At 40.1% G+C, this 25,112-nt stretch overlaps 1 protein-coding gene across 4 annotated transcripts in view; it reads left to right on the top strand.

The window, feature by feature from the left end:
- The window catches only part of LOC129727836 (nuclear receptor subfamily 2 group F member 1-B), a 155,807-nt gene that overhangs the window by 75,870 nt on the left and 54,825 nt on the right, over window positions 1–25,112 (top strand). For all 4 annotated transcript variants that reach the window (XM_055686049.1, XM_055686050.1, XM_055686051.1 and 1 more), the window contains one exon: window positions 1,602–2,144. In XM_055686049.1, coding sequence (XP_055542024.1) covers window positions 1,602–2,144 — 543 coding nt within the window. The remainder of the gene's footprint in view (window positions 1–1,601; window positions 2,145–25,112) is intronic.

The following is a 25,112-nucleotide window of genomic DNA, read 5'->3' on the forward strand; positions in this document are numbered from 1 at the left end:
GCATCCTTAACAGCGTTTGTGGCACAGAAAAAACGCCAAACAAAAAGAAACCGATAGAAGCCCTCGGTACTGATGATGATTACCACACTAAACTATCAACGAGTCACCGTACGGGCAAGCCTCCGTTAATCCGCAGAGGTGAAGATAACGAATTAGCCGCCGGGGGGCTAACAGCGCAACGATACTTCACCGTGCAGGACCCCAGCTCGTACCGGGGCCAGTACTACCGGCCAAACCCAACCCATTGCGTCGTCGCTCTAGTACATCGTCGACTGTGAAGCCGTGAAAACAAAAGCAATAAGCTTAATTATCTGATTTATGTTTGCTACATCGCAGCCGCCCGAAAGCGTACAATTGAGCCGCCGCCGTTGTTCCGTTTTCTCATTGCTCGGCCGCAGCTGGCCCGAATCAGATCGTGTTGCGGTTTTTTCAATTTTTATTCAATTACCATTTCCCCCGAATATCGCCAGCGGCCAATTTCTGCTAAATATATTCATCATCATTACATCAGCTTTACATCTTTTTAAAGAAGCGACCACCACAGCCGCCAGCCGCCGGCCGTCATCTTCTTGGTAACTCGTTGTTCGCTGTGGCAAATCACTCGGATTCGATCTCTTCACCAGCGGTAATCGGTTAACTTCTGTTAATTCCATGTTCTCTTCCGAGCAATTTACATAATTTCGCTGATCAGCCTGCTTCGGGAAAGCTGACCGCCGGCCGGTTTGGACATACCAGCAACAAAGTCTTGTCATTTTTACCCACGTCTTCGCAAAAACGAGCTGGTGTGAAAAGTGTGATGAGTCTTGTTTTATTTTTATTGACATCATTACTCATCCAAGCAGCCGGGTGGTAGTTGTTTGGTTGGCCTAAACGTCAACGGTGGCGTCCACGGCGTTATGACCTCTGTTGTTCTTCACCAGATTTCTCACGCTATTTGCCCACTGCTCTGTCAAAGTTCAAACATGGCTGCTAGGTGGCCACAGTTAAGCCTATCAAGCTGATAAGACCGACAGCAAAACACAAACTTGCTGTTCCTCTTGCTAGTCGCTAATCAACGTTTTTTTTGTGCGCTGTTGTTGTTTTCTCCTCTTGTCTACTAACCAACCGAGTATTCATCAATAATAGAAGGTTAGCTTTTTGCTGCACCAGCTTAGTTCGGGATCGAGTGGATTAACAATTACAACATAATACAGCTCGTGTATGTTCTGTTTTTGTACTACCGGCGAGGTGACCTGCCCACGCCGAAGTGACGCTGTCCTTAAGTGTCTCGTTGATGTGTATGAAAAACGGAAAACAAAAAACCCCTCGGAATATGAATATTTAAATCGATGGCTAAGCAAATGAAATTGAATTACAATATCGCGCTGTCGCGCTATGGCATCACAAGCCACACTTTAACCTAGAGGTGTGTAGGATGATCGAAGAAAAAAAAAAAACACTTTGCATACGTTAATCGGTTTCAGCATGGCCGTATTGCTAATGAGCCGATTTCCAATTCTGACAACTGTGTCCCTAGTTAATCAAGTATTTCACAACCTCTAAAAAATGCGTTGACAAAATATCTAATTTCGTTTTTTTTTCTTTTCTCTTTTTATTTTTAGCTGTGCAACGAGGTCGCGTTCCGCCGTCGCAACCTCCAGGGCTCCCGTACGGTCAGTACTCGATACCAAACGGTGATGCCGTCGCCGGATTCAATGGGCACTCGTACCTTAGTTCCTACATCTCGCTACTGCTCCGAGCGGAACCGTACCCAACTTCTCGGTACGGGCAGTGCATGCAGACCAACAACATTATGGGCATCGATAATATCTGTGAGCTGGCAGCCCGGTTACTGTTCTCCGCCGTCGAATGGGCCCGAAACATACCCTTCTTTCCGGATCTCCAAGTGACCGATCAAGTGGCGTTGCTACGATTAGTGTGGTCTGAACTGTTTGTACTGAACGCCTCCCAGTGTTCGATGCCCCTGCATGTGGCACCCCTGCTGGCAGCCGCCGGTCTACACGCATCGCCTATGGCCGCCGACCGTGTGGTCGCTTTCATGGACCACATTCGGATATTCCAGGAACAGGTGGAAAAGCTGAAGGCGCTGCACGTAGACTCGGCCGAGTACTCCTGTCTAAAAGCAATAGTCCTATTCACAACAGGTAAAATGCTGGACTATCTCTTCGGAGATGTCCATGCTCTGCTCGCTAAAATCAGCTCCTCCATCCAAAGCCTGCAATCCGAATCCGATCTCATTCATCTGGTGCAGATGCAGCTGTACCACGTTACCTCCCAGTCATACACTAACAACACCAGTTCATCACAGAACACCTCCCTAAACACAACCAATAGCAGTAGTGGAAATTCTTCCCTAAATAACCTTTCCGGATCGTCGGCGTCTGGTTCGCTGACGGTGGCCATCACCGAAGCTACCCCGTCCTCGCTAGCTTCCCCGTCGGTAACGACGTCAACAACGGCCGCTGCCAATGAAACCGCCGCTACCGTCAGCTCCAGCTCGACGACTCCATTGAACAACAATGATCTCAAAACTGCCAACAATAATCTACCGGCTGGCGGTGACTCGAATACAGGTAACTCCTTAACAACCGCTGGTGTAGGTGCTCTATTCGGCAGCAGTGCCCAGTCCAAAACGCCCCCGCTGCCGACATCGTTGTTCAGCTTCCAGGCGACCCCGAACCGGTCTTATCACGGAACGTTAGACGACTTTGTCAATCTGAGCAGTAGTAGTCCGTACGCGGTCGGGACGTCACCGTTCGCTGCAGCGGCAGCGGCCGGCTTCGGTTCGGGCGGTATCTTCAGTCCGTACGGTAGCGGTAGTCTGCAGGGTACTTCCGGGTCAAAGTATCTGAACCATAGTGCTAGCTCCGAGTATAAGTTCTCTCCGTACAGCCCGTGGAACAGACGGTAGTTTCGCGACGGGTGTAGACCTAGAGGTGATAGTGTTAGGACGGTTCGACTGCCGCTCGGCACTTGAAGCGTCGTAGCACTAGTTAGCGTGGTTTGGAATAGTTATTTATTTGTGTAAAAAATAGTCACGTACGTTATTATTTATTCTAGTGTAATTATTATTTATTTAATTTATTACGTTAGTATAGTTACCAGTAGTTGAATACGGGCGCGATGTGAAAAAAATGGGAAATAATAAATCAGTGAAGTTCGTTTTGATCAGTATTAAATCGCTTGTCTTTTTTTTGCATTTAGACTATATAAAATAGAGCTATATGGTATCGGTCAGGGTTTCGGTAACCTCCACAACGAGTGATCATCGAACAACGGTAGAAACGAGAGAGAGATAGCCAGCTTCAGTAGAAACATCCTCGTGTCGTTCCCGTTTCGTGATGCATGTGTAGGCCTTAGAAATTGCTAGACCGTCGCGACAGTACTTTGCTTTGCGTAGATTCGAAGTTCTTCAAGTTCTCCTTGTGTTGGTGGGAAATTGCTCAATCGGATTACTCCCGTCCGTGTTCAGTACCGATTATTTTCGTTTCGCGTCAAATACAGTGCCAGAAGAAGACGAGCAGGAATGTTTGCAGAAATTCCAAATAAACACCGTTCCCTTCACTCAGACCCGATCTAAGACAAGACTGTACACAAGTATGCACGACAAACCCCTCTCCCAAAGAAGACGATACCGTGAACGATCGAAAACAAAAACGAGTTGAAAGCAAAACAGACATGAAACATGAATTCATGTCTCGCGCGAAATTTTCATCTTCATCAGGCTTATTCTGCTTGTATATCAAGCAGCAGTCAGCGTCGAGATCCACGGAAGCGAGCCTCTGCCAATGTGACCGTACTAAAGGTTGTCACATAGCATTCCAAGAGTGCGCATTGTTCACTGACGTACAACTGAACAAAAACCAAGTTACCTTCAACTCAAACGTCTTGGCCGCTCACCTCAGCAGATAAAAAAACGATTCGACGAGAAACAAAAACGTGCCTGCAAAATCAGACAAAACTCCTGCCAGCGAACAAACTCAATCAGACGGAATTACCCCAAGACCTCTCAGATGGAAACAGATTTCTTTCGAAATTCGACATCTTCTATCCACTGTTGGGGCTTCAAGTCGGAAAAAAGTTCGTCATCATCGCACAGTCACATAAAACCTACCAACTTTAGCATGGCTTTAATTGAAACTGACAGTCAAATGACCAACTTAACGCGCTTGTTTATTCACCCTTTATCGGGCGGCACACCCACCCATTCCGACAGTCCGGTCATATCTCTTCACCCTAGACTAGACAAAAATGACCAACTGTCTGTGTGCTGGGCAGGTTGCTCCACCCCACCCTTATATTCGTAATAAAATCGCAAAGTTTATGACCACGCTAAAACTTACCGTATTAATAATAATTTCAACGTTTACGATTATTGTGATGATTATGTTTTATTGTGCTGTAACACTGACACGGCATGCGGCTCGCAGTCGCATCGTCGAAGTCCTCTGCAGTCACCTTTTTTTCCCCCACCCCCAAACCGGCTGCAGTTTCTTTTAATCCCTAGCCGAAGCTAACATTTCGCACCTATTTTCCGTAATTTTATTGGCATGCAGTTTTATTCGCACACACCGACTGACGGCGATCGGTGCAAGCTTAGAGATTCACTAGCTTTCGGAAAAGTTAATCAGTCCCGGAACTTTTTTTTAGTGTTTGGGGCTTTGGGCCCCGAGGCAACTGTGTCAATGAAAGGGTCCAAAGGCTATCCCGTGGAAATTAAAATGATTTAACACGTTGTTGAGCTAACTGCTGGTTTCATCGACAAAAAATTGTCGAAAATGTGTCTGTTTTTTTATTGTTATGATAATTAACCTTCGCAATGATATTAAAATTCATTGGTTGTGTTGAATGTTGAATCAACAAATCATTCCACTGAAGATAGTGAAGGGGTTTTTCAAGTGGTGGCGAAGAACGTAGACAAATTCAATTCTATTGTAGAAGTAAAAAAAGGTTTTGTAGACTGCTCGACCAAAAACCAGTACTTATTTCATGTTTTTGTTCTGAACGAAAGTGTCAGTACAGTAGAACTCGTTTTAGTATTGATTAGTGAAGTAGTTATTGATGATGGTGATGATGATGATGATAATGTACAGAAGACGTTCGTTTGCTAGTCGCGCAATTATATTCTTGGCTTCTATGCATGATTTCTTCAAGTAGTTTGATGCAAAAATAAATCTCCTCGAGCTTGGACCCATTACATCTTGAGGTGCAACAATGGCGCCATTTTGAATTTTTGAGAAATCGGACATTTTCGATGTTTTTTCGACGCCTCGTCGTTTTTGTACACATTGTAGAATCTTCTTACCCATCCGTTAAAAACACAGATCTTAAATCGGACAAAACTGAGCTCAAAACGGTGTTTCTACGAAAACGGTTTTGGCATTTGGTCACAAACCAAAATAATATCGTATATGTAGAGCATTAATGGTAAAGCGCTAAAATCTAATGGTGGTAGTCAACTTATATCTTATATTGAGTAAAAAAGTCTCAGAAACCGATTGGTAGATGTCTGATCCACGTAAAATGTCAGCAACATGTCGATTTTGCCCCAATTCCCCACAATACTACAATAGGACCGGTCAAAACATAAAAATCTCGCTTCAGCTATGAGACAGAATCATCGATTTAAGATATGTTTTTTAAGATGGGTAAGAAGGTGCTAATATGTGGACAAACGTTTAGAATTTTGATATTTTAATATAAAACAAAATGGCGTAGAAAAATCACAGGAGGGTTGTGTGCAAAGCCACGACCGCAAGGTTGAAGTAGAATACTTTTACAAGAAAGATAACCCGGTTTCTTGCGTGTCAGTCATTTTTTCTAGTAAGTGAACGTTGACTAATCATATCAATCGAATTTTGCGCTTCAACAAGGATTGACCACTTTTAATAATAAGTTGCTTGTCATGGTTGGGGCTTGACAATTTTTAAATTTTGGTTATGCGAAAAATTAGTTTCTATGCAGATAATGAAAATATTGCGGATGTCGTGCTCATGACTGAAGGACAATTTGTTGTTCAATTCAATCTTGGCGTTATTACTGACAGTGCGAATAAAGAATTCCTTGTGATAAATAAACAGTGAAAAGCTGATTAAACACTCAAAACTAGACGGCTCACGAGCTGTCAAAATGAGTCAACTGCATTTCACTTAAGTGCCTCACTGCTTCAGTTGCTATCGATGCTGATACCCGCTGCAACTGCTACGCTATCCGTAGCCATGCCACAGTTGTGGCCGCTATACGCTGCCATTGGTATCCGCTGTTCCTGCATCAGCTGGCCCAGCTGCTATCCATGCTGAGATCCGCTGCAACTAGTGCGCTATCCATTGCTATGCCACAGCTGTGGCCGCTATCAGCTATCGCTGTTATCCGTTGCAATGCTACTGCTGCTGCTGAGGGAGGACTGCTGGTGTCGCTGTCTAGAACTATTATAAGCGGCTTCAGCTAAAAAAGGCTCTTATATAGGCCAAATAGCATATTTTAAATTGCAAGGTTTATGATTCTGTCGACCGTGCTTGGGAAGCAATCATATAACGATTAATCAGAGGTCGAATTTTTCGTTTTGACAAGGCTTGACTATTTTCAATAGTACAATAGTTTGAATAATAAAATTACAATTATCTTCATGTGGGAAGAATCTTAGAAGATTTTCCAATCTATTGCTGCAAGAACGAAGGAAATCCATCGAATACTAACCGATTTATTAGCATTTGAAATTGGACATATTTTTCATTTTTTTCGATTTTAGATTTTCATTTCACATCCCTATGTAGCCGAGCTTCCTGAGAGAAGTATTCTACTTCAAAAACATTGACAATTTCTGATTTCTCGAAAATTCAAAATGACGCCATTGTTGTCCCTTAAGGTGGAATGGGTCCGAACTCGGGGAGATTTATTTTTGCATCAAACTACTTAAATAAAAAACATACATAGAAGCCAAAGCAAAAAAAAAGTAAATTTTTGTTGCACTGTGTTATCCCACAAAAACCATTTTTCCATTTTCTACTTTACAACAAACGGGGGTGGAGGTGGGTTGCATTCATCATCATCGTCCTCATCATCGATATCATAACATGATAATTGATCTACCCAATAATACAACATTCCTCTTGTTTCTGTAGTAAATATCACCTAAATGCTGAAAAAGGCCCTTTTCAGGGCTCCCAATTTTGAACAAGAGTTGATTGAATATCTCTCCTACATTTCCAAAAATAAAAATTGGCTTCATGAATTTTCAATTCTTTTATTTCGTTATTTTTTGTTATATTTTTTGGTTTGTTTTAATTTTATCATTAGTTTATTTGGTTTCCTTAGTGCATCTTTTATTAAAATTGACCAGATTTCGTAGCCACAGTAGGAACGTTTTTCAGCATCTCTCCGCTCGCTACTTGACTAATCGTTAGTCATCTCTATTTTTGCTCCTCCTATCCCACATAGTATGTTTTCTTGCTCTCCATGCCGCACAACTTTTGGCAGCTCCAGTCGCTTCACGAAGTCATTAGTAAATAATATGTTTATTAGTCAATTAAATTTCAAGTGTTAAACATCACACAGAACTCCTATTGTTCTCGGCAAACTCATCCAAAGACATACTGCTGAAGACGCTTCAAATTCATTCACTACGGCGCAGTTTTCTATTCCTCTTTCTTCAAAGAGTATCTCGGCCATAACATTCCCCCCTTTAGCTAACAAATCATTGCCTGGAAGATTTAATGTTGGATTAAACCAAAAAACTGACAACACTGCTACAAAAAGGAAAGATATTGCTATATTTCTTAATAACTGGAAAAATCCTAAAAATCCTTTCTTGTTTTTTTTTTTGGGTTAGAAAGTTTACAGACATCTTCAAATAAAACTTTCAAAACTATTCTCGTGAAAATATTATATCTCGACTCATATTACATTAAAGTGATAAATTTTTCTTAGGTGCAATTTCCCGAGGAACATGATAGAACTATCAAATTTAAAATAAATATAACTAAATTCGCCGAAATATGCAAATTAAGTGTTATAAGACAAAAATCGTCTATCTAGTTTTTTTTTTATTGTCGATTATTTACCGTCGGTCTAGTTCTGCCACTGTTATTGTGCCAATCACCGACGCCCGGGGAGGCGACTCCACCCAGGATCCTAACTCACGACCCGTTGATTATCGGACCGGCGCCAACGGCTTTACTTCCTCATGCGATGGAAGGCGTGATCCCAGAGAATTTTCGCCTCAGGAAATCTCCCGGTGTCGGCTAGGAATCTAGACCAGTTGGGTTGGTTGTGAGTGGATCACGCCACCTCATAACCATCGACACCTATGTCGGCGTTGGGATTTGAACCCAGGCGTCGAGCGTGGTTGGCGGAGACGTTACAACCACGCTAAGCCCCCGCTCATTTTTTCTAGTTTACTTGGGTTGTTTTTCTCAAATAGCACCTATCAATATTTTTTGGACGTCTTACTTTTATAAATTGTAAAAATATTATTTTGCAACAAAAAGTGGGTGTCAGGGGACTCCAAACTCGGGATTTTTCCAAAGTGACCGAAGGTGCATAATTTCCTCAACTTCAAGCAATGTGATGGACGATGCTAAGTTTGTGCTTTTCCTCGGTCATCTTTGTATACAATGAGCCTTATTCGTCCTTTGTTCTATATCGTCACGATTTTTTCAACTCCCTCTTTCCTCTATAGGCGTGAAGTACTGTATGGAAACCCCCTGTCATCGTCAGCGCTAGTGACGCCTTTCAGCTGTCAGAATCAAGACAAGAGCATTCGAGTTGTTTTCATTTGATTCACAAAGTGCTCGAAAATGAAACAATTGTTCTTCAATTGGAAGCGACATGCCACAGCGTCATCACTTTTCAAGGAGGTGCTTTTATAAGTTGGTTAATTGTTGAAAAAATTATGACCCTAAAACTACAACCTTGATCGAAAACAAAACTGAGGGTAATCAAAGGTTGAATTGAAGGCAAAAACTTAATTAGTTTCTATTACAAATTCTGAAACGCAATGTTCACCGACGCCCTTTTCAAAAAATTTTCTCAACAATAAAATCAAAAGATTTTTGTTAAAGAACATTAAATGGGCCTTAATAGGGACCCAATTTTGATGAAATTATTTTCAATGAAATCGGTTGCCTCAACTTATAGAAATTATCTTCATTAATTTAAAATTCATTTTTAGTTTTGTTTCAATTTTAGGTTTGATTATTTTCAATATTCTCTTTAATTTAGCTTATTTAAATAACAAACCGGGAATAATTTCCAAAAAATAATATGTTCATTTGACACTCCTCTACAGGCTTGTCGTTTCTTCTCAAAAAATCACTAGCCTGTAGGAGAATATGTTTCACTGCTTAAACAACTGCTCTCACACTGGTGGGCAAAGCGATGCACTTGCTTGAAGAGAGCAGAAACATGCAAAAAAACACCGCGGTGAAATCTGAAATACCTTTCCAGAGGGATAATAAACTGGTGTGAGTTTTCTCACACGAAAGAACATTACGCACAATAACCACACAACAGACCTCACTGCAGTGCTTTCAACGCTTGCATTAAATTTGATAAATTTACCATGGAAGGCAAGTTACCCAGAACATTCGTCATGGCGGACGTGTAGACATGCCCAGAAATTCTCGATGGGACGCAGCTAGGTGACGTTCAGCCACTCCGTCTCCTCCAACGATCACTTTGAGTAGCAGGCCAGATTCGGCCAGAGCAACGCGTCTTCGCCCTTCTGATATTTCTTGATCAACGACACAATTTCCGGTAGGCTCTGCGTACCATAAATTTTCTCGTTCACGGCCAGTCCGGAGCTAAAGAAGAGCGGCTTTGACATCCCCTTCCTGCTGATTGTCAACCACAGCAGCACCTTCTTGGGGAACTTGGTGTGTGAAATGAAGCTCACCTCAGACCTAACTTCCTTAGCGACTAGAGTTCGACTAAGAGAACTGTCATTTTTTCTCTGCTGACTCATGGGTTACTATGTCAGTGCGTAATGAAAAATCAGCTATTTTTGTCCATTTTTCCAATGCAAACGTAACTGTGGCTCTTAAAAATATATCAAATAAGAAAAACATCTAGGTAGGCAAATAGATTGCATTGTTTGCTTTGCCTTTCGAAACTGAAAAATATGAATATGGCCGCCCATCACGTATGTTGGCTCTTCAAAGGCTATCGAATTTATCTAACAGTGTATTTCCACTGAATTCATTCACTACTCTTGTTTTGTTCAGCTGTGGTGTATGTAAATATTAATGTGTAGTAATTGTTCTGCGAGTAGTAGAAACATAGCACAAAGCAGAACACAAAAGTTCGGTGCACAAAATTGCGTAGCGCTCATGCTGAGCAAGAAGTGACCGGTGAAAATTCCCTCTGCACCTTCCACATATTAAAGAGAATAACAAGCCTGCTCCTCTCTATTAGGTTAATACACTAAGGTCGCTTTTTACGCGGATTCCGGAATTTACGCGGTTTTTTTTACGTGGATTCCGGAATTCACGCGGTTTTTTTACGCGGCACGTATCCCCCGCGTAACAAGCGACTTTAGTGTATTTTTGTTTCTTTTCAACGTTATCAAATTGTATATTCATATAAAGCCAAAGCAGTAATAGATTCCAAATCACAATTCCAAAAAAAAAAGTTTTGAGATTGTTGCAAAAAATTTTAAGATTCCTGGGAAACAAAATAGCAAGTGTCCAACCTGTCTATTTCAATTTTTTTTATTTTCTTATTGAAAATACTTTGTATAGTTTTTATTTGCTATCATGTATTCATGAAACAAGTTAAACTTCAGAAGTATTTTTTAACATTTTTTTTTCATCAGCCATTTTTTCATACCATTTTTAAGCATTTAAAGAACAACACAGACATTCTAACAGACTTCTCACTTAAAATAAGCGTACATCTTGTATTTTTCTTATATATAATTTAAAAAATTGAATGGAAAAACGTTTCCATGATTTCGCAGTATTTAAATTCTAATTAGAAAGAAGTTTTTCACAAAAAAAAAAAACAATTTTATTTTAATTGAATTGCAGTTTTTAAATTGTTCAAGCTCCCACTACTCCATACAAGTGCAAATCCTCCATGCAAATTTCAGAATACTCCATTCCGAGTTTCCATGCTATTTTTGCCTTCGATTTTCCTAAACAATAAACGTAATAGAAATACCATAGCCTGTGTTAAATAGTATAAAAGGCCGTCAATTAAAAATATGTATCAGCCTAATGCGCATTTAAAAGAGTGACAAATGGTCTTTTTCAGGGCTACAATCTTATACACAAGTTTTTGGGAGTATTCGGCTTTTTAGTCTTAACGAAGGATCAGTGGCTGATCTTTGAACAGTACAATTTAATATTTGCTGAGGAAGGCCAAGTCCAAAGACCGAAACGTCGGACATAAAATATAGCATATTGATATTGTAATATGCTGTTCCGAAAAGTTTTTTACTTTCGATTTTTCTAATCACGTAAAAACGTAAAAAAAATACCTCAATCCGTGTTTAATAGGTTATCATGAATATTTAATAAATAGTAATAATAGTTCTTTTAGGGTTACAAATTTTATACACATTTTATTGGAAATACGGCTTTTTAGTCTTAACGGTAGACCAAACGCTGCCATAGCTTTTGTCCGACGTTCCGCTGAACGCTGAATGAAAAACGGCCAGGTCCAAAGGCCGAAACGACAAATATAAATTATCGTAGCATTTTAATTGTCCGTTAAGGTTTAAAGGCCGTCTTTCTCTAACAAAATATTCACGGTACATACAATTTTTTACAGAAGTTTAATGAATATTTTATTATAAAACTGAAAGCTTCAATCGGATGAATTATTTAGAAATTATTTTCATGCTTTGAATTATTCAACTCATGCAAAATAATCTCCGCGAGTGTGAACATAACTCTAACTTCTGAATTGTTCATCCATGCGTCATAACTTAGACACTTTCGTTATCCAGGTTTCAAACCCATCCAAATGTTAGGCACAATATTTACGTGTATGATTCTTCATTGTTGTCTAACACAAAGTGAATCATATTTCTTAAAAAGTTGTGTTTTGAACAAAACCTACAAAGAAAAGGTTTTCAAAATATGATAGTAGAAAGTTGCTGTCTTTTAACTGAATTGCTGGAGTTGGAAAAATACGAGATAGTCCTGAAAATTAGAGAGCGAAAATGGTCATATTAGATATTCAGCAAGTGTCCCCGAAAAATCAAAAACTTCGTGGTGAGATTTCTTTTCCTGGCCTCGATGATCCGATAATTACAGAGCAATTACTGATAAAACTTTTGACTGTTAATCATTATATTCATCGAAACCATTTACTGTTAACGTAAATAAAAAACCAATCAGGTAAACTAACCGCAGCCAAAGATCTGTTGAAAACCATGTTTAAGAGCGTAGCTTCATCGAATTCGTTTCACACAACAACCCGCATCTTATCCGCCGTTAATTTGATTTCTAATAACATAAACACAGCCAAGCCAACACTCGCATACTTCCGTTAAAGGTCGACGTGACCCCTTCTACCCTTTTGCCAAAGGGCAAACGTGTCATCACCATAAATTATCTATGAGACGTAACCTCCCACCGGGTTTCGTCCGAGGATAATAGTCACCCAACGTAAAACGGCCCGAGAGATTAACTTCCCAAAAGCCCGTGTTCCGGTGGTGGTGCTGTGTTTAGTGTGACCTACCAGTGCGGAATTAACGCTTATCATTAGTGACCCAAACGATGCCAGCTGACCTGCCACAGTCTCGGAGGAACTGCAGGACCTGGTCGGCTCTCGTGGTGTTGCGGTCGTGTGCCGACCATTTGTACTCCTTTCTCGTTCTAATAAACCGTCCGAATGGTTAACGCATTCGGGAGCCAAATGTGCAGGAAACAACAGGGAATTGGTGCGCGAAGAGGCCGCACGTGCCGCCTTTGGCTGCACTGGAAGTTACGAAAATGATATCCATAACAACCGCACACTTTGCGGCGGATTTGGCGGTGGGGGAAGGTTGGCGAATAAACAAAACATCACACTTCTTCCTAACCTTTAACATTCCCACTTTACGACACGAGAACATACAGCGTGAGGTTAAACGCCCAGCGTGCGGTCAAAGTCAATTAGAAGTTTATTGTTTTCAGTTTTTTTATGGGAATTATTCAGCGAAAGGTATTGTTTACCTTCTTAACTCACTTTTCTAGAATCTATCTAGTGAATTTGAACAGTTTTAAAGTTCCACTAGTTGTCCGTTTATCCCTTCACACTCATTTAATTGCAAAATTGTGAATATACAACAACACCAACAACAACAAACCCACGATGTTCACTGCGCTCTTCCTCTCAGCCAGCCCAGGGGAAATCCACTCTAATCTACACACTGCGGCTCGACTGAAGGGCCCACGAGTAAGTTGATTATTCACGACGCTAATCAAGATTATTTTTGCCTTTTGGCGTCTCGGAATGATTTCAACCCGTTCAACTCTTTGCCGATGCGTCTCCGAAAAACAGGGGTGGAAAATTCAATGCTTCATTGTCGCTGCGAAAGAAACCGTTCGCGACCGTTGTTGCCTCGAAATCTGCCAAAGTCAAATGTCACGCAAGCAGACGTGTTTAAATGTCATCTGTTGATGTTGTAGGAGGAGTTGGGTTTGGTGACGTCTTCGATCTGGTCGGGGAACCTCAAAATTAAAGCCAAGCTAAACTTCTCTCCCCACTAAAGTTTTTAAGGTTACGTTCTCAACGAATCCCCTTCGGAGGTTATGATGAAACTATCACCACTAATGTGTCCATAACCAACAAACTGGAACGGGCGGTTAAATGATTATTTAACCGAAAGGATACGGTTATTGTGGTAAGATATCCTCATTTGAATGTTATCGGGTTTTGGGGCGAAAGAAAATTAATATGTAAATTTCACATCCCCGCCGCTGGATCGGAATCACAGCTTGCTCGAGACGTGCCGTGCGTGAATTAATTTTGGCACCACAAATACCCTCGCCTGGTCGGTGTCATTGTTTTTGGACGGGAAGGGTGGTGTTTGGGTTATCTTTGTTAGCAGGAAAGGTCATCCCGAAGATTAGTTTACGATAAGCTGTAAACAATGCCGTTGTATTTCGTACTTTGTTCGGGCTCCCACTGCACAAGGTTGACACAAGCAGCGATTAGAGAGAAAGTGCGAACAAGTGTCTGCAAACATCGACTTGGGTTGCATACAAACAATTTAATTTATTAGTTTTTACTATATCTAGCAACTCGTTTGTCTTTCGCTGGTTGGGATGAACCAGGGATAACATTTTAAAACTTTCACGTTTGCCCTTCCGTTGCCTTTTGAAAGCGACGGAAGGATTTAGTCTAATGTTGCTACCTTAGACAAGATACATTGTCCGTTGTACCTGCTCTGGCCAAATGATAAAGTTGGTTTCAATTTATTGTACCAGCATCATTGTGCATTCTAATGACTCTTTGTTAATCTTTGATAATTTTGTGTGACTTTACAGTTACTTTAAAAATGTCACCTGACTGGGGCTCAAAATACAATCCCATCCATCATGCGATCCAATTACAATAGCGTTACAATATTGGGTCGCAGATAGCCACCCTCTAACCTTAATCACCTTAAATATAATAAAAGAAAATAATCCCTCTATTCCATGGTTCCACTCGATCTACCTGCTGGCAGCGCCATGGCGCCGGTTCCAAGTTCGAACTAACACGCCTCACCAGCTCCATACGTTCTGCTTTCCATCTTCCACCAGAACGAAACAATATCCTTCGACCAATAGTCACTATTCTCTATCGCCTAGCGCAGTCAACATTCAAAACCCCGTCATACAATCGCTGAAAGTGCCCAGATATCGTCTTGTGTTTTTCCAGCGAGGTTGGTTTTGTTTTCGCTGATCCAGAGAGGCTTGTCGGGCTTCGGTTTCCCATACACCCCGTTGACCAGGGCGGCCCTATTGGCCTAGCAAACACCCGGTGCAACTGTGTGGTCAAAATATATCAGCCCGCTTCGACACCGGCTTTCGACGATGCTTTCCACGTACGAAGAATAACACACAAAATCCGGGTTTTCCGTTCGCTGTGAACATTCGGTAGAAGCGACTGGATCCGATGTTGTATACCGGAGACATTTTCATTCATTTTCCAGCCCGGTCGCAGTCCGGGCCGTAAGCGGGTACGAGACAGTGTAATCGTCCCTGGGTGCGAGCCCGCAAACGAGGGTAGAACTAATCTCCAGTAAGCTATATTATTAATTTCTGGTGGTTTTTTGTTACCGGCCGGTGCATTCCACGTGGCCTGTGACGCTAGCTTGATGCCGCCGGAACGTACCCGGTAGGGTGACTATAAAAGCGAATGTTTCTCATTTTTACAAACAGCTGAATTATAGCTGAAAACTAATTTGTCGACATTCAAGAGCCAAATTTGTAATTGTTCAATAATCGAATTTGTTTTTTATTTTTATATTTTTTAAAATGCTGGTTGTCGAAAACACCTAAAATTATCACGAAATTTGACTTTATCTGGAAAACCTGAAAAAATACTAAGAAATTTTCGGAACAATTTTTGCTGTTCAAAATGTATCGTATACCTATATTAAGAATTTTTAGAATCATTATCTTTGATTTTTCTCTCACTTTTATACTAACACTGATAGGAACTTTTGTGCTTAAGCCTCTAGTGCTCAAATTAATTTCTAGATGGACTTCGAAAAAATCACTATGAAACTTTATAAACATTTTTTAAGTTCTTATTAAAGCTTTTTAGAGGTTCAACTTTAGACCGTCTAAAGGCGGCGCTGGGCACTAGAGGGTTAAATTGCTAGCTGTTGATTCAGTAGACATACTGCCCAAAATATAAAGCAAAATCTTTTCTTCTCACAAAAAAATGGAAAAGTGAAAAACACATTCAATTGGAAAAGAAGAAAGTACTTTCTCGAAAGAAAACTGACTTGAAGTTAAAAAACTAGATACTGAGTGATGAGGGGCTTAAATGAATATTCAAGAGTAAATTAAGTATAAATCAATATTAGAAATGATTATACTTATACAGTGCTGATGAAAATCATTTTCACAAGCGAAATTCTTAGAAAATTACATCCATTCTAATTCAAATTCAAAGTCACTTCCAATGAACGCAGGGTACACTTTTTATTCTTGTTCGAGCTGTCATACTCTGAAGAAATATTTCACACGCATCGTTTACGGTCACGAAATATAATTTGCTGAAAATGCAACCAAATGATCTTCATTACCCTCCTGGCAACGTGATCTTATCACCTGTTCAATAAGTTCGAATACACTTTAAATTGTGTAAAAAAATCACAGGAGGGTTGTGTGCAAAGCCACGACCGCAAGGTTGAAGTAGAATACTTTTAGAAGAAAGATAACCCGGTTTCTTGCGTGTCAGTCATTTTTTTCTAGTAAGTGAACGTTGACTAATCAGATCAATCGAATTTTGCGCTTCAACAAGGATTGACCACTTTTAATAAGTTGCTTGTCATGGTTGGGGCTTGACAATTTTTAAATTTTGGTTATGCGAAAAATTAGTTTTTATGCAGATAATGAATATATTGCGGATGTCGTGCTCATGACTGAAGGACAATTTGTTGTTCAATTCAATCTTGGCGTTATTACTGACAGTGCGAATAAAGAATTCCTTGTGATAAATAAACAGTGAAAAGCTGATTAAACACTCAAAACTAGACGGCTCACGAGCTGTCAAAATGAGTCAACTGCATTTCACTTAAGTGCCTCCCTGCTTCAGTTGCTATCGATGCTGATACCCGCTGCAACTGCTACGCTATCCGTAGCCATGCCACAGTTGTGGCCGCTATACGCTGCCATTGGTATCCGCTGTTCCTGCATCAGCTGGCCCAGCTGCTATCCATGCTGAGATCCGCTGCAACTAGTGCGCTATCCATTGCTATGCCACAGCTGTGGCCGCTATCAGCTATCGCTGTTATCCGTTGCAATGCTACTGCTGCTGCTGAGGGAGGACTGCTGGTGTCGCTGTCTAGAACTATTATAAGCGGCTTCAGCTAAAAAAGGCTCTTATATAGGCCAAATAGCATATTTTAAATTGCAAGGTTTATGATTCTGTCGACCGTACTTGGGAAGCAATCATATGACGATCAATCAGAGGTCGAATTTTTCGTTTTGACAAGGCTTGACTATTTTCAATAGTACAATAGTTTGAATAATAAAATTACAATTATCTTCATTTGGGAAGAATCTTAGAAGATTTTCCAATCTATTGCTGCAAGAACAAGGGAAATCCATCGAATACTAACCGGTTTATTAGCATTTGAAATTGGACATATTTTTCACTTTTTTCGATTTTAGATTTTCATTTCACATCCCTATGTAGCCGAGCTTCCTGAGAGAAGTATTCTACTTCAAAATGAAAATATGATTTTTTTTTTCAGAGGTTATTTTTATTAAAACAATGTTTATTTTAAACCTTTACGACATGTTGACCCCTATTTCAGAAGACTAGCCTACAGACACTGACGAGGTGAACAAAATGCTGTATTAGAGAACGCAAATGATATTCGCCTGGTGGCAGCTGAGTGACAGACGAGCTTCTCGACCAAAACCCAGCCGACTCGCCATCTGCAATAGCAAAATTAGCCAAACAAGTAACTCGCCGCTCGCCAATCGTCTGTAATAGGGGCCAGAGTGTTCATTTAATGTTCACTCCACATGGCCAGCATGTACGACCATACATGAAAGTCCAGGGAGTTAAGGTCCGGGGAGCTAGCAGGCCATGTGGACCTGTGCGCCGTCCTGTTGAAAGACATAAGAATCCTTCCCGTTGAGGATCCGAAATGCCGAAGCCACAACCTTCTCCAGAACCACGATCTTGTAGCACGTGGCGTTGATTTTCACGTTTTTCTCGATAAACACCAGTGGGAGCTTCCCATGCTTGAATACGGCCGATGTTTATTAGGGTGGGACAAAAAATAAGTACTAGCTCCAATGCACTTTTCGTGTCCCTTATGGGTCCTGTAACAACTGTGTAACTTTTCAGATCGATCGGTGGAACCCCTGATTTGCGCCCGATTTTTGAAGTTTCCATACGATTTTATATGGGAAAATCCACTTTTTCAAAACTTATCCTCTAGAAATTTCCAGTTGGCTCCTAAAAATATACCAATAAATGATATTTGTAGGAAATTTTCCTGGGAATAATTCTTCTGAAGACTGTAAGGCGCTACAAAATTTGTAGAAAAATTTATTCACCTTGAACTGATCGAATGTCTGACGAACGGCTCAACATTGAATTTTTCCAGCAACACTGCTGCAGCATGCTGCTGTTGCAAACTCAACAACGTGATGAGAAACAGTTTCGCGTAGAATTAAGCTTAAAAGCGTGATTTTTCGCTCATAGTATCTTCGGAGAAAATGCTTAGAATATCAATCCCTATATTTTGATAGTATTCGTTGTGTGATTCATACCCCTTTCGGGGGTATACATTCGATCAGTTTAGGGTGAATAACTTTTTCTACAAATTTTGTAGCGCCTTACAGTCTTCAGAAGAATTATTGCCAGGAAAATTTCCTACAAATATCATGTATTGGTATATTTTTAGGAGCCAACTGGAAATTTCTAGAGGATAAGTTTTGAAAAAGTGGATTTTCCCATATAAAATCGTATGGAAACTTTAAAAATCGGGCGCAAATCAGGGGTTCCACCGATCGATCTGAAAAGTTACACAGTTGTTACAGGACCCATAAGGAACACGAAAAGTGCATTGGAGCGAAAAAATTACACCAACGCTTTTTTCCCATACAACTGTGTCCCAGTCTAATGTTCATGTGGGACGAGCATTGTGCGGCTGTCCTGTCCTTCATTGTACGCGGTAAACAAACAACAAATGACAGCAAGTCGACACCGTGCGCGTTGGTTAACCTATATAAAGGGGGTAGACTAAATGATTATTACAGGCAAAATTTTGTCAATTTTTAAAAGCCAGAACTTCACGAAAAATAATCAATTTTAACTTTAATGAAACGGGTTTTATTGACTGGAAAACTATTCTAGTTTCCTGGTATTACTTCAGAACTTGACGTGATAAACGGACACCGGAAACGTTCCGGATTTTAGAAGTTTGTCCGTATGTACATTTTTACAACGTGAACAACTATTTCTGACACCTTGTTTCTTCTAGGTTTATATGTTGCCAATAAACTAGAATTCATGCCGAGTGCATTGGTGCCCGAAGGTTGGGAATCCGTCGACGAACCTTCAAGATATGAATAATTTAAGTACGGGTGTTGTTTTTGCAGTTTATTTCCTGTTGGGTACAATTTTTCTTGGGCTGACAGCATCCTCGCAAAACCCAATGAAACTTTGTGGGTGTGTAGGCCTTACTAAAGCAAGCAAATTTGCAAACTTTTTTTTTAGAAATTTATCTGGACTAACATTCTAAATAATGACGAGAGATAGAGAAAGTTTGTCAATGGACAACTTCTAGAAAGTAATCTAAACTTTCAATTAAAAATATTAAAAAAGAAATGAATTTAAGATCCTACACTGAAAATATATAATGTTAAAAATAAATAGTGATTTTAAAAATATCGGTTATCTCAGAATTTTTTCAAATTAAGTTTTTTTAACAGATAATTAAGTTGCCTAAAACTCTTCAGAACTAACCACAGTAGGCATTTTCATGGAAAAAAAGTTTTTCCTAACAAAATCTTTTTCGTGTACGTGTATCCAACAGCAAAAAAAGCCTGTAAAAAGCAACACCCATACTTATATCATTGCTCAGATCTCAATGGTTCCTTGACGGATTTCTAACCTTTTGGCACTAATGAACTCGGAATGAATTTTGGTACATTGGTAACATATAAATATATGGGCCTTTTACGGATTACGTAACCAGCTAAGGTCCCGCAGTCTGCAAATCCGTACTAAACTTGCACTCTATAAAACACTGATTCTTCCGGTGGCTCTCTACGGCCATGAATCATGGACACTGAAAGAGGCTGATCGGCGAGCTCTTGGTGTTTTTGAGCGTAGGATTTTGCGTTCAATCCTTGGCGGCAAACTATAAAATGGTGTTTGGCGCAGACGCATGGACCATGAAGTGTACCAGGCATACAAATCGGCGGATATAGTCAAGCGGATAAAACACGGCAGGCTTCAGTGGGCTGGGCATGTAGCGAGAATGCCGGATGAGCGTCAAGCGAAGGCTATATTTAGCAGGAATCCCGATAGAGGTCGTCGACTTCGGGGTAGACCCCGCACTCGTTGGATGTGTGCTGTCGACGAGGATGCACGCGAAATAGGTGTTAGGGGCTATTGGAGGATAGCAGCCCAAGACCGAGGAACATGGCGACGTATTCTGGATTCGGCACTGGATCGATAATCGGTCTGTCGCCTTAAAAGTAAAGTAAGTAAGGTAACATATAAACCTAGAAGAAACAAGATGTCAGAAAAAGTTCTGAATAATCAAGAAATCCAAAAATACACAATTTTGACCGGCAGTGTTGCCAGATATGTTATTTTTACAGTTGAAAAATAGAATTGCATTTTTAAGCCAACAAGTATGTTTTGATCTGAAATTCGACAATTACATTGTGTTATCCAGAAACACATCTATTACGTAGAGGCAGGACTCTACATTCTCGAACAAAACAATGAAACTGAATATCTCGAACTGTCATTTCGATTCGAACAATATTATTTTCGCTTAATTGCTTTCGGCTACTGTCATCGAATCACTTCTTTCTCTCTTTCCCGTCTGTTGTTCATCGGATCTTTTCAAATAAAACTGACTATTTCAATTGATGGAGATAGTGACGGAAAGAGAGACTCTTTCCTTTCCTTCAGCGTCTCAATTGAAAATGGCACCGCATTCATATATATGCGTGAAGTACTGTATGGAAACCTGTCTCCGTCAGCACTCATTATCATTTTCAATTGAGAATCGTCATGTGAGAGTGATGGTGATAATCTCCGCTTTCAATTGAAAAGCGTTTGTATCAATTTCAAGCCCCTCAGTTGTCAAAATCAAAGCAAGAGCTTCCAACAGGGTTTCATGTGACTCGAGAAGTGCTCGAATAACTTTTCAATTTCAAACTTTTCAATTCAAAGCGACGGGTCAAACCGTAACTGTAACCTGATAATTGGCAATTGAAAATGACTTTGTCAGGCTCTGCGTAGAGGTTTAATGTGAAAAACTCGAGTTACAGTATTCTCAAGAAACATTTGAATTTTTCATTTGAATTCTTATTTTTTAAGTTCCCATAAAACTTAGTGCACACTGACCCATATACAGATGCGCACACTATGAATGTGCCAGGGACCGTAAAGGTAAAGCGAAAAGAAAATTCAAATGAAATGAAAAAATTGATCCAAGAGCCCAGAGTCCAGAACCGATACCTTGCGGGGTAGTATTTTCCTATCCATCACTAGTCGCGTAACGTTACTGTACAGTTTACAACATTTACAAAATTACAGTTCACACAACACTCAGAATAATAAATTTTCAGAAAATTTCAAACGGTGAGAATCAAACGAACATCTTTTTACTGCGGCTGACGGATGACGATTTTTTACGAATTATGAAAAACGAAAGAAGAAAGAATGAACAATGCACGACAGTGAGATATTTCCTTGTCATGGTAACACTACAGTTTATAGAAATTTTTCACTTTCATGCCCATGTACCAAAGTGAAAAAATATTGCATACATATTTGAAACAGTAAAGTCAACTGCTTTTAAAGACTATTAAAATTGATAAAAAAAAACTTTGTAAAACCGTATCGCTCTCAGTAATTGGGATCCGAAAGCTAACCCGAGCATTACCTGTTTTTTTCGCTCGAAAACTATTTTTTGTCACTTTTTTATGATTTTTTGAGAAAGCGCCACAGGTTTGAAACGCAAGATGTGTTTTTATTACTACCACAATCATATTTAGGATAACAAAAACTATATTACATGTATGTAATGATTTAATGTAATAAAAATACTAAAAAATCACAGGAGGGTTGTGTGCAAAGCCACGACCGCAAGGTTGAAGTAGAATACTTTTATAAGGAAGATAACCCGGCTGCTTGCGTGTCAGTCATTTTTTAAAACTAGACGGCTCATGTGTTGTCAAAATGAGTCAACTTTTCATTGAATGCATTTACTAGTGCCCGCTATCGCACAGAGACTGCATTTCACTAAAGTGCCTCACTGCATAAGCTGGCCCAGCTGCTTTCGATGCTGATACCCGCTGCAACTAGTGCGCTATCCATTGCTGTGGTCGCTATCCGCTATCGCTGATATCCACTGCACTGCTACTATTGCTGCTAAGGGAGGACTGCTGTTGTCGCTGTCTGAAACTATTATGAGCGGTTTCGACTGAAACAGGCTCTTATATAGGCCAAATAGCATATTCTAAATTGCAAGGTATATGATTCTGTCGACCGTGCTTGGGAAGCAATCATATAACGACCAATCAGCGGTCGAATTTTTCGTTTCGACAAGGCTTGACTATTTTCAATAGTACAATAGTGTGAATAATGAAATTACAACTATCTTCTTTTAGGAAGAATTCTAGAAGATTTTCCAATCTATTGCTGCAAGAACGAAGGAAATCCATCGAATACCAACCGATTTATTGGCATTTGAAATTGGACATATTTTTCACTTTTTTCGGTTTTAGATTTTCATTTCACATCCCTATGTAGCCGAACTTCCTGAGAGCAGTATTCTACTTCAAAAATAACCTTCTGGAAAATCCTAAAAAATCTCAGATGTTCTTACCTTATCAAAAAAAAATGTTCCTTAAAAGTCACTCCACTGGAAAGATACTTTTGTGAAAAAAAAACTCATGATTAATAAAATATGTGGTATATTGGCCAGGAATTATTGAATTTTCTGTGGACAGAACAGTAATGTCTCAATACTTATTAGAAAGCAATTCAGCAATTGTACAGCTTGTCTTGTATGGCAAGTTGCATTCGAACTGAACAGTTTCGTTAACTATCATGTGCAAATTCGATAAATATTCAACAGCCAGGAAACCAACGCGATCTATACAGCTGTTGTATTATTACCAAATTGAACCCCTTTATTATTGAAAATTAGTTATCGTTCAGCTTTAATGCAACTGGTAACTGAGAATAAAGTCATGATCCGCATAATCAAACAAGCCGAATCAAGGATATAACTTTGAGTGGGCCAAATTTCTATAAAATTGGCTCTCGAAACACTGCTTTTTTTTTCTTCTAGAGTTAGAATCGAGGTGGTTCAGGCTGTACTAGCTGTTTGACACAGACACCGCAATAAACTGTTTTAGTTCACAGGACAATTGCGGGACTAGCGGTACTGATCCTCTTGACACTGAAAGTCTCTCTCAAGCCAGGGTTCAGACATACGACGACATGCCTTGTTACACCAGAATCGTACTCCAAGATCAGCTGAAAGGTTAGGGCGAAACACTAGGGAGAGATAATTCGAGAAAAACAATCATCATTGCATCTTCATCGAAAACTGTAACTTTTTATTGTAGCCTGACTGCTTTAAAAAATGGCAAAACTACTAATAATTTCATTCTATCACTCTATCCCTCAGGAAGGCTGAAAAATCGCTTCTTCATAAAAACTAAATTATTCACTTCGGTAAATACTTAGTGTTGCTCCGGATTCTTACTAAGCTTTTTGACCGAACAACAACAGGATGAATTATTTCTTAACGAGGTGTTGTTCAGCATTATAAGAAAATATGAAAAATACAAATCATAAAAATCTTACAGAACTGATTCGAAGTTGTCTAACTGCTTACAAACATACAGACTTGAAAACCTCTCCAGGGCCGGATTCAGCTGCTGGAAGGCCGTAGCAGTTTTTTTGGTGGGGCTCTCTTTTCTGAAAACATTTAGAGTTCAAATTGTGTTTGTGTGTTATATACGCAATTTTAATTCCATTAGAATCGGCGTGAAATATCGTACTCCCGAGCGTCTCCGTCGTAGACGTGGATTGGGCGGTCGTGCATAATGCTTCGGTGTAAATGCGTCTCCGGCCCGGGAGAGTTCTGCTCATATAAATGTTTTCGAAATGTAGTGTAATATACCACACACACCTGTGCGTGGCTCTAATAACACTGTATCGTTTATTTCTGCTTCAAATCGGTCTCAAATCAAGAAATCGCTTTTCAAGAACAGACGAACAATTTACAAGAAACGTCGTTAGTCGACCTGTTAAGCTCAAAGCCAGATGTCCGGGTCACCGAATATCTAGAGACTTCGCGTCGATACCTTTCATGAGGTCGTATTTTCTACAGATTGGTTGAAACCGTGTTATAATTTTCGGTATAAAGAGGGTCACTTCACGAAGAAGTGATAGGAGTAGCATGGCGTTAACGTAGGCTCTACTCTCGTAGCTTTCGTAACATTGTGTAGTCAGCTGAGATAAATCAATGAGAGATACGTTTCGGTAGTTGCATAATGACTTCATAAACAGATGCTCGAATATTTGAATCTGTCTTGATTGAGTCATAGGTCCGGTATCCTCGCGTGCGCTTTATTTTTGCGGTGTTACATCATCAACCGGAATAAGTTCGGATCGCGTCATGATTTCCGTAGAAGATATAATGAACTCGTACGCGCGATATTTGTTATTATGAACCCGGTACTAGAAATCAGCGCATCGTTTACCAAAACTAAACCTGCTGCAAACCTTACCCGTCTCTCCAACATCCCAGTGATTACTCGTGGAAGTGCAGAGGTGTTCTCGGCTTCCAATAAAGCGAGTATCACGTCAACATATTCCTATACAAACTCCTCAATTGACCTGCATTCGGATGCGGCCGGCGCTGGTATTGCCTAATATAAAGATTAAGGTCATCAGTTTTTACACATTGAGGATGAATGTTAATCCCAAGCATCATCCATTGGTTCTCTGTGTAATTACAGCTGATCTGGCAATAACGGAGTAGCAACCGCGGGCGGTCAATCATGCTCATGCTCATGCTATATACGCAATTTTAATTCCATTTCGACCAAGGTTGTATTCTGCATAGAATGCGAAATTAATGTAAAAAAAATCATTCAACTTCATTCAAATATATAATGGTCACGTCAACATATAATAAACTTAGTTTTCATGCAAATGATGATACAACATGAAACAGCGAT

The sequence above is a fragment of the Wyeomyia smithii genome, chromosome 3 (genome assembly GCF_029784165.1).
Source record: "Wyeomyia smithii strain HCP4-BCI-WySm-NY-G18 chromosome 3, ASM2978416v1, whole genome shotgun sequence".
NCBI lineage: Eukaryota > Metazoa > Arthropoda > Insecta > Diptera > Culicidae > Wyeomyia > Wyeomyia smithii.